The 18256-nt window shown below is 32.6% G+C and overlaps 1 protein-coding gene across 1 annotated transcript; it reads right to left on the reverse strand.

The window, feature by feature from the left end:
• Positions 1–659: 659 nt before the first annotated feature.
• On the reverse strand, positions 660–13511 carry HELRODRAFT_112476 (hypothetical protein). Its single transcript, XM_009020706.1, has 14 exons — positions 13373–13511; positions 10908–11008; positions 10282–10478; positions 7338–7436; positions 6746–6814; positions 6583–6626; positions 6280–6334; positions 5774–6150; positions 5355–5565; positions 2450–2554; positions 1944–2087; positions 1580–1732; positions 816–1069; positions 660–795 (listed from the first exon to the last, which is right to left on the reverse strand). Exons 1-13 carry the CDS (start codon positions 13453–13455, stop codon positions 926–928), a joined length of 1782 nt encoding a protein of 593 aa, XP_009018954.1. The 5' UTR covers positions 13456–13511; the 3' UTR covers positions 660–795; positions 816–925.
• Between the last annotated feature and the right edge of the window lie 4745 nt (positions 13512–18256).

An 18256-nucleotide genomic window follows, 5' to 3' on the forward strand; every position in this document is an offset into this window, starting at 1 on the left:
TTTTGTGACTACCCTAGAACATATTAGTGTTTGTCATTTAATGAACGTGTCGTATTGTTTTGTTTTTCAAAATGTGTTAACGCGTGGAGTGCATGCATGCATAATCACTGATGCTATCATAATGCATGCAAGTTTGTTTTAATGTGTATGTTTATATATGATAGTATATCAAAAAATCAAGCAAGAGGTATTCGTTCAATTTTTATAAAATTCAAGCTAATTTATTGATAGGGCTGCAATACAACAAGGTTTTGTGCTGGGTTTAAGACACAGTAAAGCCACAGTCGCAAATTATAACAAAATGCACCGTGCACAAATCTACTTGCGACTACGTCTCTGGTTGGATTTGTTTCTGTCAATTCGGGTAAATCGGTACATTTCTAGAAATAAAATAGTTGATTGATTTTTTTTTATTTTGATTGATTGAAAATGTTTTGTTGTTAAGTGTCCTTCGTCATTAACATTTGATATAAAAGTACTCGTACTCGAACTATAGTACTTGTATTTAAGGGCTAGGCACCTGTACTCGTACTAGAAACATTTTTTTCAATACTTGCACTCGTACTTGAGACCTGAGCACTTGCATCTGAGAAAAAGTATTGTAAACACCTCTGGTTTGAATGCCAACTACGTAGAAATAACGAAACAACAGCGCCGTTAACAAAACTGCACCTTGCACTAAAATTTATTGTTCAATTTAATACAAAAAAAAAACATGCAAATGCAAACATGTTGTGTGTATATACTTTTATATACATATGTATATTATATATATATATATATATATATATATATACATTAGGGGTGCATCCCTAATATATATATATATATAAATCAATATACAGTACTGTTTGAATAATATGAATATATAATGACGAAAAGTCTGTCAGGAACGTTTTATTTTTGTGTTGGGTCATCTTCTTCCTCACCGAAACTTCGTAGGCAGCATGGGTGTCTCGGGATCGTTGTCGATTGTGTGATGCAGCATGAGGGCCAACACACCAGCACGATTCGCCATGGCCGTCCTCACCTGACGTTCTTGCTCAAACAAGTCATCCAGCGACATCCACTGTACGTCATGGATGAATGTGTTTGTATGTATGCATATTTGTGTGCATTTAAGTTCACAAAAGCATTAGAAAATTATTCTTTTACAAAATATTTTTTTATTTGTTAATGATTTTAATGACCTGGGATTTTTAACAATTGTATTTTTTCTTAGAATTTAATTTGTTAATCGTAATTTATTTTCATTTATTTTATCACAATTATATAATAATTTCTCATGTACGTTTTAGAAAACAATCATATAACAACGTGGCAATATTATTTAATTTCGATAAGCGACGCACGAGGTGGACAGCTAGCAGAATGAAACACACGACCCTCTGTGCTCGAGAATTCGCAAAAGTTCATTTGGACTGAGAGTTGTTACAATTTCAAAATGGGTAGTTAAATAAAGTTCGCGGGAATCAAACTAATAAATAACATTTGCGTTTTTTAACTAATTAGGATTTAATAATCAGCATAAATTAATGAAAACAAAATTTGTAGCTGCAAGCTCAACTTGAAGTCGAACCTGTCGCAGTCTTTCCATGTCAATTTGTGCCTTCCTCAGCTTCTCCCAGCAATGATGCTTCACGCATTTCCTTTTTGAAACTCGGCAGAACTCTCCATTCGGTTCAAAAACGTTGGACACCAGCGGACATCCACATACTTCGTTTTCAGGTGCCTTCATGTGGTTTAAATAACAATGATACGACAAATAAAGAATGTGAGCAATTTATAAACACCAAAAAATGAAAAATTATAATCGTGTTCCTTATAAGTTTTTAGTTAATTAGTAATTTAATTTTAATACGGCTCATAACACTTGAACCAAAGTATAAAAATGAGAGTTACGAGCCACGATGTGATTGAATGAGATATTCATTAAGTCTTACCCTTGGCTCTTTGGTGTGTTCAGGACAGAGAACCTTCAATCTTTTGCAGTAAGTTTTTTGATGGGGGTTGTAAAAGTCACAAAACATTGGATCTCCCTCAATGCGGGTTTTATATATCGAACCGAACGACGTCTGACTCTCAAACTGGACAATAATTTATTAGGAATCATAATTTCAATCCAACAATAAAATAATTTAAAAAACTATATCAAATTTTAATACAATATTGAAAATATTTTAAAGTGTGAAAGTATCTTAAGTATCTTTTGCACATAATATGACCATGACCATGAATGGTTATCAGCATTTAATACGTTGTTATTTTCCATTGAACTAAAAATTTAATAAACTGAAAAATTAGTTTTTAAGTATTGAATCATTGAGCACGGCTCTAAAAAATTTAAAAAAAAAGCCTTAATTTCTGAGGAATGTTATAGTTACAACATTATGCCTTTGGGTAATTAACAATTTAATTCATTCATCAAATTAAAATACAGCAAAACAACCTTATTAAAACATTTTTCCATGTGCCTAAGAGCGCCTTTTTGAGCCAATTCGTGTCCACAAGTTATGCAAAATGTGCTCAAATCGGAATCATCATCTTGATCGACCTGAAAAATGCAAACGTAACATTTTATGACATCAAATTTGAACGAACGCAGGTCTAAAAATGGCTTAATAACTCGATTCTATCATCCCCTTCTCCACCAAATAATCATGTCATGGACCGCTCCAATTTTAACATTCTTCTACATGCCGTTAAATTCGGCAATCGATGGTGAACATTAACAGACAAAAAATTAAACCGATATCTATACACAATCTATGTGATTTTTATTGTATGCATTTTAATCTTATTGACTATCGTGTGCATTCTGATCTTTTTGTATAGTAGAGACACGCTGCGCAATTCTGGTTTCTGAGAGGTGACTCGGTTTGTATATGAGTAGGTATATAGGTCAATCCTGGTCTACGAATCTGTTGCGTAGGGGAAAAACGCACGTCTCAAGTTTCTTATTTGAAATGGAAGACTTTATGGATTTTTGAACTTTTTATTTTACTTTAAAATTTTTTTTAGATCGGTTAAATTTTCTTTTTTACCTTTGCATCATTTCAATATTTTATTTAATATTGTTGGTATTTAGTAATATTTTTCAATCTTTTCAAGTTATTTTTTAATTATTAAATTTTTCATTAAAAATAACAAAGTTTTTAGTTTAAAACCAGAGTTTTGAATTTTACTCTATTCAATAGTTGTCATGTTGAACTTTTTGAATTGAAATGAATTTAAAAAAAGTTTACTTCAAAAATTATTTAGATTATCAATGTTACAAATTAATTTATTTTCTATGAAACAATTTTAATTTAATTTGTTATAACAGCTATTTTTTAAACATGTGGTTCAACGACATCGTTTCAAAATTCATTGAAGATTATCATGGGTCTTGTTCTTGTGAGTGGGATGTATCGAGTCCGACTTCAAAAATCGAGTCTAAAGAAAAACGGCCCTGTACTCTCTGGCTGCAAAATACAATATAACTGTGAATGACGTAGAGAAGAATTCATAATATGAAAACATCCTTCAACTGGGGGCGGAAAAATTAGTTCAACAAGCGGGACCTCTCTCAGAAAGTCAGCATAGTTAGCTTGCAATTACTTACAGTTCCTGGCGCCAGTAGACGAAACAGATTTTGACGATGAACAGAATGAAAGCAATTAGATGAAGTAAGAAAAAAATTAGATTATTTTATATCGTGGGTTATGTTATTGTTGTGAGTTGTTTAATTTCAATTCTTTATTGCATTAAATTAAATTCAATGAAGCTTTGCTCGAATTTTTTTATTATTTTGAAAACGTCAATTATTATATGTAAAAATAGTTTGTAATCACATATATTATTTTATTTATTTTCATTGCAGTTACTGTATTGCCTCATATTGCCAAACTACTTCTACCTCTTAAGTCATGAAATTTATCAAAATTAGTTGATGATTTTCGCGGAGTGTTTTGAAGAATTACCAACTCACACTCTTCTAATTTTCCCTTCTCCGGGATCCTTCAATTATTTTTCCAGAACCGTCGTACAACCGCAGGTGGAGTATAGGCAAGTCTTCAGAATTGAAAATTGTGCAGATACACGCAAGATCAAAAAAAGACTCCACTTTATTTAACTGTAATGCAACTGGTTTGAGAAACACTCAAAATTTGGATGGCATAATACCAAAAACATTTTCAATGACCCTTCTAGCTCTACTCAGTCTGTAGTTGTCTACTCTTTCTGGAATGTGTATTGTTTAATCAAATAATTAGATAGAGCGAAAACATCATCTCCCACAATGACGTATGGCACCAGATATATTCTTCTAGATAATTACTCGCTTGCAGGTTAATGTGCTGTATTGTTTTCCAGATCATTGCTCAGTGAAGCAAATCTGAAAATACACCATTCTGTAGCGCAATTTATTCATGAACCGTTCAACAACGAAGGCCTGCAGCGCGCCATGAGACGTTGTTCATCATCCCGTCTATCACGCAATAATATGATTATCTTAATGTCGTTTAAAAAAAGTTCAATGAAATTTCTGAACACTGTTTAAAAAAATATACTTTATCATTTTATAAATATATATATATATTTATATATATATATAAATTTACTTGAAAAAATTACTTTTTTTAAGTTTGAAAAAATAAAAATAAATTAAAACTGACAACAGACGTGAAAAGAACAAAATGAAATAAAATTCTAAAAAACCAATTATATTAAAAATAAAACCAATCCAAAAAATAAAAAAAAAAGAAAGTTTTAAAATTGTATAGTCTCCTTTTTAATCTGGTAACTATAAACGTGTGATTTTCGCCTTCACAACAGGTCCGAAGACGAGACTGATAGACATATTTCGTAGACAAACCTAGTCACATCTCAGAAACCAGAATTGCGCAACATGTCTACTAGTGTGTACTAGACAAAATGGACTAAAAATGTCCTTTAACTCAATACGAAAGTGAGCCCATATCCGCTAAATTCCAGCACAAGTGGAAACTTAACGTGACTTTTTATTAGCTCAAGCATGCACACAGAGTACACATCAAAAAACCTATAACGCATAACCAAAAACTAAGGTGGCACCCATTTTAACCTTCTGGTTATCAGTCTTTTCTGCTCCTGTCTATTTTAGCTAAGTTATGCAGTCACCACTTTAGGCGGGCTCTGTCAAAATGTCCACTTCTACTCTTGAGTAAGAGGTCTTCCGTTTTTCCTAATTTTAAAACTCAGGTTTCTTCATTTCAAACTCAACTCAATTTACAGATACACTATTTCACCAAGAATGATCAAGATGCTATGCAACTCTGATATAAACACGATGACGAATAAAATTTAAAAAATGATGATGGAATGAATATAACTACCTCCTCGTCCGCATTTAAAACAGTTCCTCTCTTTCCTATCATAATGATCTCATCCAACTTTCTGCGTTTCTGCTCCAACTCCAGTAATTGCTCCTTGGCTTGTAACTGTTTGTATCTGATCTTGTCCAGAAGTTTCATGTTGTTCTGTTCAGCTATACAAGGAGTTGACTGCCATTCAAGTATTCGACGGGGAAGAATTTCAAATATTCGACTGTGCAAAGTAAAAAAATAAAAATCTGTTTCAACATATTTGTGTCTCCAAATACTTTTGAAAAATTTTTCTCTTTTAGAAATTAAACATTTCCATAGTGTAATAGATTTTAACTAATCAAAACACTTATTCCTTAGGTAGAGGCATTGATTAAGCAGAGGGAAGTATGAAATGAAGTAATCAATTGTGAACGACAGGAATGTATTACTTAGTGGCGAGTTTCATACCACAGTCATCTGAGCAGTACTTGGAGCCCTGTCTTGCAGACTCTGTACAACCAGGTCCCAGACACTGTCTCGGACCATTCTCGTCATAATACTTGTTAGGGTAACTGTACCTTTGTTGAGCTGTTGTATGTTGTTGAGTTGGTGCTAACTTTGATGAATGCTTTTTCTCTTTATTAGGTTGAGAATATCCTACATAATCATCATCAATATAATAACTGTGTTGCATGCGTTTGCGATGATGTTGTTGTTGTTGTTGTTGCATTTGTTGTTGCACCTGTTGTTGTTGTTGCTGCTGCTGTTGAAACATGTAATTGTTGTTGGACTCTAAAGCAGCCTGAGAAACATTTTGAATGGCGTCCTGTAGAGAGAAAGAGCATATGCATATTATCTGGTGCATGCACGTGCATTATGGGTGATCTATCATCCAAGACGATTTTTATGGATGGTGATGGTTGATGATGGCGACAAAAAGCAAGAACAAACAAACCATTTTTAGTGATTCACTGAACTTGCTACTTTCATGACTGCTTTCCTTTTTGCTGCTATGATGTTAAATAATGTAAATATATATGCATTATAAAATTTATAAGGTATTCAACAAAAGGTATGTATGAAAAGTTTGAAGATGTCATGAAAAGACTGTAAAGAAACAAACAAGAATGAATGGTGGAACCAAGAGCAGCAAGGAGACGATAATAACATACCAAAAATTAAATGATGGAAAAGACTAAAAAATGTGACCTTCTAAAATAATGAGTACAAATCGGAATGAAAAAAATATAAAACAAGCCTTTTAGAAAAAATTGGATCATCGTTCACCATTGTAGAGATTCCCTAGTTGATACGTTTCATATTTATTAAAATGGAGGATTGCAATTTATAATTAGTGATCAAAAAATTTCTAGCAAATGCAAAAATGTTAAAAAAACAAACGTAAAATGTAGAAATCATACATAATTTAGGCACTGTCTAAGTCGACATTTCTGTCGTAACTTGTTTGGTCCACCAAATTTTTTCATGTCCTGTTTGAATGAATACAAAATCTAATTTAATAATTGGTAAGCAACCGTGATGCCATTATATTGATTTTTTAAATATCACTATCATTATTACAATATCAAATCGTTCTTTGCCTTAAGGATATATTAATAACCACCACCATATCTCTCACCTCAACAACCAACTGACTGCTCAATAATTATAAATTCGTTCATCTCATTGCTCGAACATTCTCCAAAGCTTTTGATGCTTTTAATTACTTCTCACTTGCCTCAAGCCTAGCTACTCTTTCTATTCCTGACAACATATAAATAAATTATGCCTGCACTACTGCCTCTCATATACCGCACATACAAATTACATACACATTTTACCAAATAATACTTAATTAACTATTAATATTAATTAAAAACTAGAACTTGAAACAAAATTAAAATTACTCATACAAAATAAGTCAAATAAACAAATAGATCAATGAGAATGAACACATGATAAAATGAAAAATTGCCTTAAGAAACTAGAAGTAAAAAAGCAATATAGAATGACCTTGCAAAAATCACACTTGGCACAGTCTTCATTTCTGATGCACGCTTTGCATGAGCCACACATTCGAGATGATTTTTTTCTGTTTAATTCCTTTTCTTGCTGTTGTATGTAAACAAAACATGTATTCATCGTCAACCATAATACAAGGGAGTTAAAACTAAAATATAAGTATGAAAATCAACTATATATATATATATATATACAATTAAGGTGTTCCAGATCAATCAATCAATCAATCTTCATTTTGCGTCCAGAGACCCGGTTTCCCGAGGTAGGACGTTGTTTTCTTTACCATCAACTTTTTGCGCCACATTAGACGATCAGTTGTATCCATTTCATTTAAATTTAGAGTTTTCATTTCTTGCTCGATTGTTTGCGACCAGGACTTCTTTGGACGGCCTTTTGGACGTGTGCCAGATACTTCAACATCTGCAAGAGAAGTTATGGCACTGTTTCCACAGTTTTCCCAGAAAAAAGTGAAATTTGGAAATTGTCAAGTGTCACCCTCTTAAAAGTTTCTATGTGGCATTTTAAATAAACTGTGCAATTTCATATCATTTGAACAAGGTTTAGGGGTCCCTCAAAGCTTTCGATGGTACTTGAATAATATCCTAATGTGAATGACTGAACGTATTCACCAACAAACTGCTAGCATGTAACTAAGTGTAATCGTGTAAGCAAAAGCGACTGTTCCCTGTATTTGTGGACTTGGAAAAAGCTTTTGACAAAGTGCTTTTTGAGGCAACCAAGTGGAATCTACATAAACAGCTTGTTCCAGAATATCTGGTTCACGGGCTAAAGGCAAATCTTGACAAACAAAAATTATGATCCCCGGTGGTACCGCTGAGCCTGTAGTCTCTGGTCATTGTCCATGTTTGGTGTGTGGGGCTGGAGTTGGAAGCAACTCGGTCAAATGTCTACGATGTTAGCAGTGGTGTCACAGATGATGCTCGAGAATTACCGGATCAGTGAGAAAAATGATCGATTTCGTATACCCCACCTGCATCAATCTACGAAAACGGGGCCCAGGTGATGATACGATTTCCGGGATCGAAATCTTTACTTCATTTCATTATTTGGGAGATGTGCTAAATTGTACTGGAACAGCTGATGCCGCCGTTCGTGGACACATACGTGCGGCGTGGGACGGCGTGGGGCAGATGGCACCTTCTTACATCGGTACTAATGCGGTATAGCATTTCTCTACTGCTGCTCTCAGAGCTGTACAACACAGCTAGACGTTCCGTTCTGACGTATGGTGCAAAGACCTGGCCGAAACTCGAACAGCAGCTTCACCGAACTGACATGAAGTCGATTCGTTGGATGTAGCATGTTGACCTAAGGGACCATATCCATACGACCGAGATCCTGAACCGATCGGAACTGTGCATGTTGAAGGATGCATGTCGTTGTCATCGCCTACGATGGTTTGGCCATGTGAAGCGATAACGATACAATAATTTCCGTTACTGAGAACCAGGTGCCTGGAACCCGCCCAAGTGGTCGCCTAAAGAAGTCCTTGAAGCAGACCATACAGGACTTGAAGGCACTTGGTCTCAAAGAGACAGACACAATGGATAGATCGACTTGGAGACAGAAGCTCATGAATGGAATAAAAAAGTCCGACCCATAACGGATGGAGACTATAAACGAGGATTGATTGATTGATATTTCAGGATAATGGCACAATCAAAACTGGCAAGATCATCACAAAAAAGTGACCATATTTGGCGATTGGGTATCCTACTGAGACTGACAGGTGCTAGACTACCTTTTGGCCATGATGTTATCAAAAACTTTACGCATTACCACCATTCGCAAAATCTCACAGTTAGTGAATGTGCAAAACATGTATATATAAAACTGATGCATTTCTGGATTAAGTCACGACTACCTACACGTCAAAAACATTACATAATAAAGAAGATTACAGATTTACACAGTGAGTGGGACAAAGAGGTTGTCAACAGATGTGAAATAGCCCTCCTGAAAAAGTTTGAGATGGAAGGACAGTGTTATGAAGTCCGCGTATGTGTAAAAACACTGCTCTGTTCTCCAACCATCTCCGTTAAGCTTGCTGACAGATGATCAATTTGATGGAGGACAGACTGTCGTCCCAATCGATCAGCCACATTCTACGATCAGAACACTGGATTGGAAAATGGTGGGTTACCGATCGAGACGGCCGTTATTGAGGCTCCGGTACCGAAAAAAGAACCATACAGCGGAAAGAAGCTGCAAAAATCCTTGAACTCGAAAGATGGACCATCAACGTCCCTGACTGCGAATGCAAATGTCGGGACAACGTTCAATGAGGTGGGGGATGTTGAGAGATTTGCGTGACGCGTGTATGTGCATATGTTGGTATAATATTGCATGAACGCTGTTGAATTGGCTGTGCATATATGCTATTGTTAGAATGCAAGTACGGTTAAATATACTAAATATACTAGAAATTGAATTCATATATATATATATATATATATATATATATATATCTATATATATATATATTTATTTATTTATTTACAATATTCTATAAATTCTACCGAATGTATGGCGTTAATATGTTTGCCAAACAATCGGTAGAACTTATAGAATATTGTAAAAATTATGATCTTTTACCAGCATATAAACATATATATATATATAATATATATATTATGAAATTTTGGCTCTCCGTCGAAGTTGTCTAGATCAGCCACTAAACATTTGTATGTACAAGCAAATGCCTCATCAATATATATAATTATATATATATATATATTTATATTATATATATATATATATATATATATAATAGTCTAACTTTTGTGCAGACTACATTCAAACTAGCTCAGCACAAAAATAAAACCTTGCAAAACCTATCATGCTTTTTGAATGAAAACTTACACAGATTCAAAAATTCACTGATTAGAAAACAATGGCAAAAAATAAAACAAACTCTTTTAGTATGCTTGTGATGTTTAGATTCGCCATCATACTTGGTCTTGTTTTTGTGATTTTTATGTTTCCAATCGTCTTCATCGTCATCATCATCATCATCGCAATCATCGTCATCATCTTTGTAGGATTTTGAATCAATGGAAGTTTTTGATAGATGACTTTTCTTGTACAAAATTTTCAACGTTGGATTTGATTCTGAATAGTATTTATGTCAAACAAATCTTTGGCATCACCATCATATATTGATAAATCATATATAGATAAATTAATATACCATTTAATGATCTAACAACAATGTTACAGTCCTTGATATTTCAATAGATTTTCTTATTTGATAGAATATTGAAAAAAGAAAAAGAATAGATAAGTAAAAAAAAGAATTTGAACATTTGAAGATCCAATGAACTAGCCATAACCTGCTTCAATGATGGAACAAAACTTTCAAAAGTCTAATTTAAACTCAAAACATCAAATAGAATGATTTCAAGCATGAGCTATGTAGTGAAGAAGGTAGAGGACTCGTTAATATTAGCCAAAGTGTGAAATTATTAATCAAGTATGCATTAATTTAGTGACGAGGTGATGATGGTGCTGATAATAATGGTGATTGCAATGGAAACTTACTTAAGCAAAAGTTGCAGAACCAGTGTTCAATGTTTTGGGCATCATCTGAAGTTAGATTAATACAATCTCCATGATACCATCCATTGCATTCTTCACAACCACTGTGTGCAGTGCATAGTTTAACAATGTATTTCAGTTTTATAAGCCAATAGATCATTTGTTTGTAAAGATAAAAAATGAAGTAAAATGTGGTGAAGTTGCATCACAGGAAAATAATTTTTAAAAAATTTGATTTAAATTTAGTTATTCATTCAAAGAAATAGTCTCTATTAAGATTAATACCAGAGTAAAAAAGAGAGATTTGAAATATATTAGATTAGTACTAGAGTAAAAAAAATTTGAAATATATTATTTGGATTAAAGTGTGAAAACAAATTTAAGTTTAGTGTGTTCCAGTTCAGATGAGCTCTATTCAGATGAGAACCAAATTATCAATTAATTTGTGTGAAAAAACAAAAAACAAACCAGAGGTGCATGGGGTTAGCCAAAGATATTCACAGCCAAGGAATTTAATCTTAGAGTTTAATAATGAAACTCAAACAACTTGTAAAAAAATCATCCACAGCAGGTGAAATTTTCAGGGTAAATATTTATATGGTAAAAATTATAATGTATTCTGTAGTTCAGGGGTGGGCAAATTTTTTGCTGTGAGGGCCGCATTGAAAACTATTTTATCTTTGAAGGGCCACATATGTATTTGAGTATATACTCAAACCCGGAGGAAAATTTTTTTAAGATTTGTGGTCATGTCTGGCTGACGACCATTTTTTGGCGAACAAGGCCTCGCGGGCCATAGTTTGCCCACCCCTGCTGTAGTTTTTTAAAAAATCATTAAAGCTGAATGCAAATAACTAATTTAAATGGACTCTGTTAAAAACAATTCAAATAATCAATTAATTTTCAGAGTTTATTTATAACAATAAATATATGATCTATGATGGACATAGTTTAAGATGTTTTGCAAAAAAAGCCACAGCATTTACTGCGAATATCAGATTGGTAATAACCATCAACTAGGTTAAAAAGTCACAGTATCTACAGCAGACCTAGTAAATTTTTGTGAATATATAGTCAGACCTACTTATAGCAAACTACTATACTATGAAAATCTTTATATAATAGTAAACTTAAGTTAAATTTTTGCATTACTGTTTTGGTTATTATGCTTTTTGTTGTATACATATGGTGTAAGTATATACATATAATAACATACTATTTATTAAATTTTTTGCAATTACACTATGTATCATTACTGTTTGTTATAAAAACAAATAATTGAGAGGTTGTTTTTCCTAAATAAATCGCATATAAACACCTTCAAAGCAATATAGATTTTTTTTCCAAAGCAATTCTATATAACAAAATTTGTATGTGATGAATTATTTCATAGAACCATCAAATTTGTTGCAAGGAGGTCCAACTGTATATCATATATATATATCATATATATATATATATATATATATATATATATATAATATTTATATGACATTGGCATCATAGGTAGTATTTAGTATTTATCATAGACTAACTAAAAAAATATGTTAAATGTTTATTTATGCGGACCAGAGATGTTGTTTGTCTGGTCACTCAAAAGTAATTAAGATATAACCAAGATAGCCACATCAATCAGATGGTTCAAGATGGTATTTTTTCATGCTTCAAATCATTTCACACATATACAATATGTTCATTAAATAGCACACATTAACATACTTGTTCAAATGTAGACAAACAAATATACAATGTGTAAGCATAGACATACATACGCAACGCATATATTAAAACTTAGAGGATAAAAAATTTGGCTCAAATCTTAAATCTAGCTCGACTTTGACCAATCCAAATATGAAAAAATGGCTGAAATCTCTAAACAAAATATTAGTCTCTTTAAAATTTGTAAATTTTTGTAAAGCACTTGTACCTGTACTTGAAAAATTTCAAGTCATAAGTACAAGTACATGCACATTGTGAAACAGCAAATATAAGTATAAGTATTTAGGTGTCAAGTACCAGTACTTAAAATTGGTACTTGAGGAGTACTCATAGAAGTACACAGTAGTATTAAATTTATTAGCTATTAAAATTAAATTAAATTTATTACCTATTATATTTTTATTAGCAAAGTAAAAAAGATATGTCGCTTTATTTGCCGCAGACATAGTAATTTTTCATATAGGCAGTGGCATTTTATTTGTATTTATTAATTTTTTTAGATATTTACCAAGATTCATAGTCATGGAAGTAGCTTTGTTGTGCAATCAAAATTGAGGATAAAATAAAAACCCTGAAAATGTAACCTAATATGATTATTTTAGTCTCCAGTTACTTGAGTTGAAAGTCTCAACAACGATAAATTTTAGGCTGCGCTAAAATCTTTGGCTGATTTCATAAAAAGTAAAAATAAAAACCAACATCAAACCTGTCCTAACTCAACCAACTCCAACAAACAACAACCTACGTACATCATAAACCGAGAAATATCAGAACTTCGACAAATGCAATAAATTTCCTCAGTTTTTTCGTCGCCATCATTACTTTTACTCATTTTTATTTTTTATTAACTACTTAAATTTAAAAAATTTTCATAAAAATTACACTAATACCACTTTGTAAACAAAACCAGCGATACAAAAATTACGATGTCCAAAAATCTACTAGGTGGCTTATTATTCTATGCCGGACATTTATATATATATATACATATATTTATATATATATATATATATTTATATATATACAATACGTTTACAATTTTCATAAAATTCTATCGTTGTATTAATATAATGTTTTATAATATCAATTTTATTTTTATTAATTTAAAAATATATATTAAAATTAAAATAAATTAATAAAATATATTAAATAAAAACTAATAAAATTAAAATAGGCAAGCTTTTTTGGCAAACTTTTGCCTTTTCTTGGCGATCCTTCTCTTCTCCTTCTTGTTACTTAGTTAGTCGTATCTGGGATTGATTATTGTAACTCACTCTACTATGGTCTTCCTGATTCTACACTCCATCCTTAAAGTAAAGCTTTTAACTTTGCTGCTCGTCTAGTTGCTCGTGCCTCTTTCTTTTTCATATATCTCCATATCTTGTTCTCTTCCACTTACCACCCATAAAATAATTTTTAAAATTTGCACATTTATGTATTAAGTCTCAATCTAAATTATTTCATAAGCACTTACCAGATATATTAATTAAAACTAAACGCTCCGGTTTACAATCGTCTTTTTGTTCTCACACTTCTTAATTAGTGTTAAACACTCTTTTGCTAAGTCTGCATTTGCTTTTTCTGGCACTCTCTACCTCCTTCTCTGACTACTTCTCCATCACTTACGAAGTTCAGAGCGGATCTCAAGACCCATCTGTTTGCAAAATTTCTTGAGTAGTGCTATTGAACATCGCGGAAATAGCGCTTTATAAACTAATTGATTGATTGATTGAAAACTGCCATCATCATTAAATACGGGTGATATTCCAAGTGATTGGAAGACAGCTCTGGTGGTACCATTACATAAAAAAGGTAACAAAATTTTGGCAACCAATTACAGACCAATTGCACTAACGCCAATATGTTGCAAAATAATGGAATCAATTATAGCTGATCATATTAAAAATTATTTTTTAAGCAACCATCTATTCACAGAGAGACAATATGGGTTCCTCCCGTCTCGTTCAGTCACATTACAGCTTTTGAAATTTGTTGATGAGATAACGGCGTCATTGGAAGCAGGTATGAGTACAGATATTGTTTATACAGATTTGGAGAAAGCTTTTGATACAATTTCCCATTCTAGTCTGTTTTCAAATTAAAAAATATAAAGTTCAGAACAAGATAATAAAATGGATAGAAAGCTATCTTAGGGATAGAACGTTTCGTGTTAGAGTAAATGACCAACTTTCAAGAGCTAAACCTGTTGCTAGTGGTGTTCCCCAAGGAGGAGTACTCAGTCCACTTTTATTTGTGATTTACGTCAACGACATTCACTCAACAACAATATTTTTTATATGCAGATGATGCAAAGAAATTTGGTTCAATATCTGTTCCACAGGATGAGGCGGTGTTGCAAGGTTGTTTGGATAATGTAATGATGTGGTTCCACAGATGGAGTTTGAAGGTTAACGTCAGTAAATGCAGTTTGTTGAAAATAGGCAGATGTTTGTCAAGGGAATATTTTATCATTGATTCAGATGATGTAGCTCAGGCCTTGCCAAGGGTGAAGAGTATATTTGACCTGGGTCGGGTAATGGATGATCGCCTCCAATTCAAAGAGCATGTTTTGAGTCAAATAAAAAAAAATCTAACTCCATGTTAAGATTACTATCAAGAAATTTTAGTTGCCTGTCTGATGAAGCTTTTATCTGTGTCTACAAGTCTGTTCGCTCACGACTGGAATTTGCTGTTCAAGTTTGGTGTCCATATAGAAAAGGTCTAATAAATGAATTGGAAAAAAATCAGAGGAGAGCTACCAAAATTCCAAAGTCTTGTAAAAATCTGGAATACAGTTTGAGGTTGGTGAAATTAAACCTCCCTTCCCTTAATTACCGCAGAATCAGAGGAGATTTAATCCTGGTCTATAGAATGCTTCACGGCATGGTGGACCCTGTGATTTGCCCTCAGTTGTGCGGTAGGGCTGATGTAAACACCAGGGGTCATCAGCTCAGATTGTGTACTCGACTGGCCAGAAAAGATTGCAGGAAATATTTTTTCTCGAATCGAGTGGTTAGCCCATGGAATGCATTGCCAGAGGATATTGTTAATGCTCCGTCATTGGCTATTTTTAAAACTAAACTAGACTTACTTTATGGTGACGCAAATTATTCTATATTTTAATTTTAGTTTGTTTTGTGCCTGATGTTTATTATAAATTATTTGCAAATGTACGTACCTGTAATAATCAATTTTCGGAATTTGCATTTTTTTCAAACATTGATAATTGTCTTAAACATTGACTCTTTAATTTTATTCTGATTTATTTTTGTTATGTTATTTCAGTTTTTGGCAAGGGGCTTTGCCTAAGCCTTTCTTCTTATAATATATATATATATATATATATATATATATATATATATATTTACAATATTCTATAAATTCTACCGAATGTTTGGCGTTAATATGTTTGTAGTTCGTTTTTTCAATTTTTCTCACTAAAGTTTTTTGGTGAACGTTTAGTTTATTAAAATTCAAAATAAACTTATTTTCCGAATTCATGCTGCAAATAAGGCCATATTCCGATTCCGAATGAATCATCATCAGTGCATTTCTGTTGTTTATATAGGTAAATATATTGACTTTGTCAAAATGAATTTAGATGGAGATTGACTTTGTCAAAGTGAACTTAGATGGAAATTAGGTGTCAGGTTTCTTTATTGGCTGGTCATCTTCTTTGGTCTCCTTTTCTTCATCGATAGCATCATATTCTTCTTTGTCACTATTTACAATGCTAGTTTTTATTACTTCTTTGTTTTTGTTGTTGGTTAAGCGCCGGGCTGGAAGTGAGGTTGTCATTTTTTGTTGTATATTTATTTTTGGTTTATTGATGTCAATTAGGACTGCTTCTGCAATTTTAAGATGCGTGTAGTTGCTGTTCTGGTATATTACTTTGGTGTTACTGTCGAGGATTTCACGGCTAATAGTGATTGAGTGTGTTGAGTCCAAATGAGATTTGATAGCACCACTCTGCTTAAGCATCGTAAGCCTTCTAGTCAATCAGGTAGTAGTAATCCCGATATATGAGCCATGTTGACGTGCACAGCCGTCAAAGGGGCAATTAAATTCATATATTACGTGATTACGCCTTAGCTCAGAGTTATCTCTAGGACTGCAGTTGTTTTTCAGTAAATTCGGAGTTTAACTTTATTATTTGGGTTGGTTAGTGTCATATTTTTATTGATGATATGTTTAAGAATAGCTTCATCTACCTTGTATGCAGTTGACATGTGATTTCTGTAATACAAGATAATGTCGTTATCTTAATTGTTGGTACTAGGAAAGTTATTGTTGTGTAGTAATTTGCCTTTAGCAATCTTTTCAATAGAATAAGTCTTATATCCATTGTTTACAAGCAGGTTAGTGACTCTTTTTAATTTGGCGTCGCGATTTTCAATATCGGAAGAGTGTGTGAATGCCCGGTTTACAAATCATTTTATTCTGCTGTCTTTAAATTGTTAGGTACATTCACTTTGTCCATTCAAACAAATTTCTTTCTTTGGCATAGACCGTAGTCTTGAATCGTTCTTCGCCACGGGTGACCAACACATCAAGGAAAGGTAAAAGTTGTTCATTTTTAAATCTCATTTGGACTCAACACACTCAATCACTATTAGCCGTGAAATCCTCGACAGTAACACTAAAGTAATAAACTTATTGACATCAATAAACCAAAAATAAATATACAACAAAAAATGACAACCTCACTTCCAGCCCGGCGCTTAACCAACAACAAAAACAAAGAAGTAATAAAAACTAGCATTGTAAATAGTGACAAAGAAGAATATGATGCTATCGATGAAGAAAAGGAGACCAAAGAAGATGACCAGCCAATAAAGAAACCTGACACCTAATTTCCATCTAAGTTCACTTTGACAAAGTCAATCTCCATCTAAATTCATTTTGACAAAGTCAATATATTTACCTATATAAACAACAGAAATGCACTGATGATGATTCATTCGGAATCGGAATATGGCCTTATTTGCAGCATGAATTCGGAAAATAAGTTTATTTTGAATTTTAATAAACTAAACGTTCACCAAAAAACTTTAGTGAGAAAAATTGAAAAAACGAACTACAAACATATTAACGCCAAACATTCGGTAGAATTTATAGAATATTGTAAATATATATATATATATATATATGCATATATATATATATATATATATATGCAGTAATTTATAAAGTCTACCAAATTTCTAACGTTAGATGGTTTTTTCTTACATTTCTCAATATTTCTGACCAAATTCTGGTCGCCATTATTTATTTTATGAAAGTTAGAATAATATACATTTTTCCTTTTCATTCTCGAGTGAATTTTTTCGATCATTTTCAGCACTTGTTGCAGTTTATATAGAGAATCTGTATAACACAGTATTTGTTGAAGTTTACATAGGATATTTGTATAATTAATAAATTGTACTGTCTTCATTATTAATTGATATGATTTCTTTGTTCGGGCTATAATTACTGTGTTAGGTGTTATCAAATTTGTCATGAACAACTGGACTCCTCATAAAGGTTCGGCTTTAAAACGTAGCCACGTCAGAATATTTCATATATCGGAGTAACTGCAACATCGCTAATTAGACGTCTCGCCATGCACAAAAGGGAAGGTTCTATAAAAA

The sequence above is a fragment of the Helobdella robusta genome (genome assembly GCF_000326865.2).
Source record: "Helobdella robusta unplaced genomic scaffold HELROscaffold_29, whole genome shotgun sequence".
Taxonomy (NCBI): Eukaryota; Metazoa; Annelida; class Clitellata; order Rhynchobdellida; family Glossiphoniidae; genus Helobdella; species Helobdella robusta.

Coding starts and splice junctions, on each gene's coding strand:
- HELRODRAFT_112476 (XM_009020706.1), bottom strand. CDS start 13,455: ATGAGTAAAAGTAATGATGGCGACGAAAAAACTGAGGAAATTTATTGC. Junction 2,555..5,354: donor TTTTAAATGCGGACGAGGAG/GTAGTTATATTC, acceptor TGCATTTTTCAG/GTCGATCAAGATGATGATTC. Junction 1,733..1,943: donor AACACACCAAAGAGCCAAGG/GTAAGACTTAAT, acceptor AACCACATGAAG/GCACCTGAAAACGAAGTATG.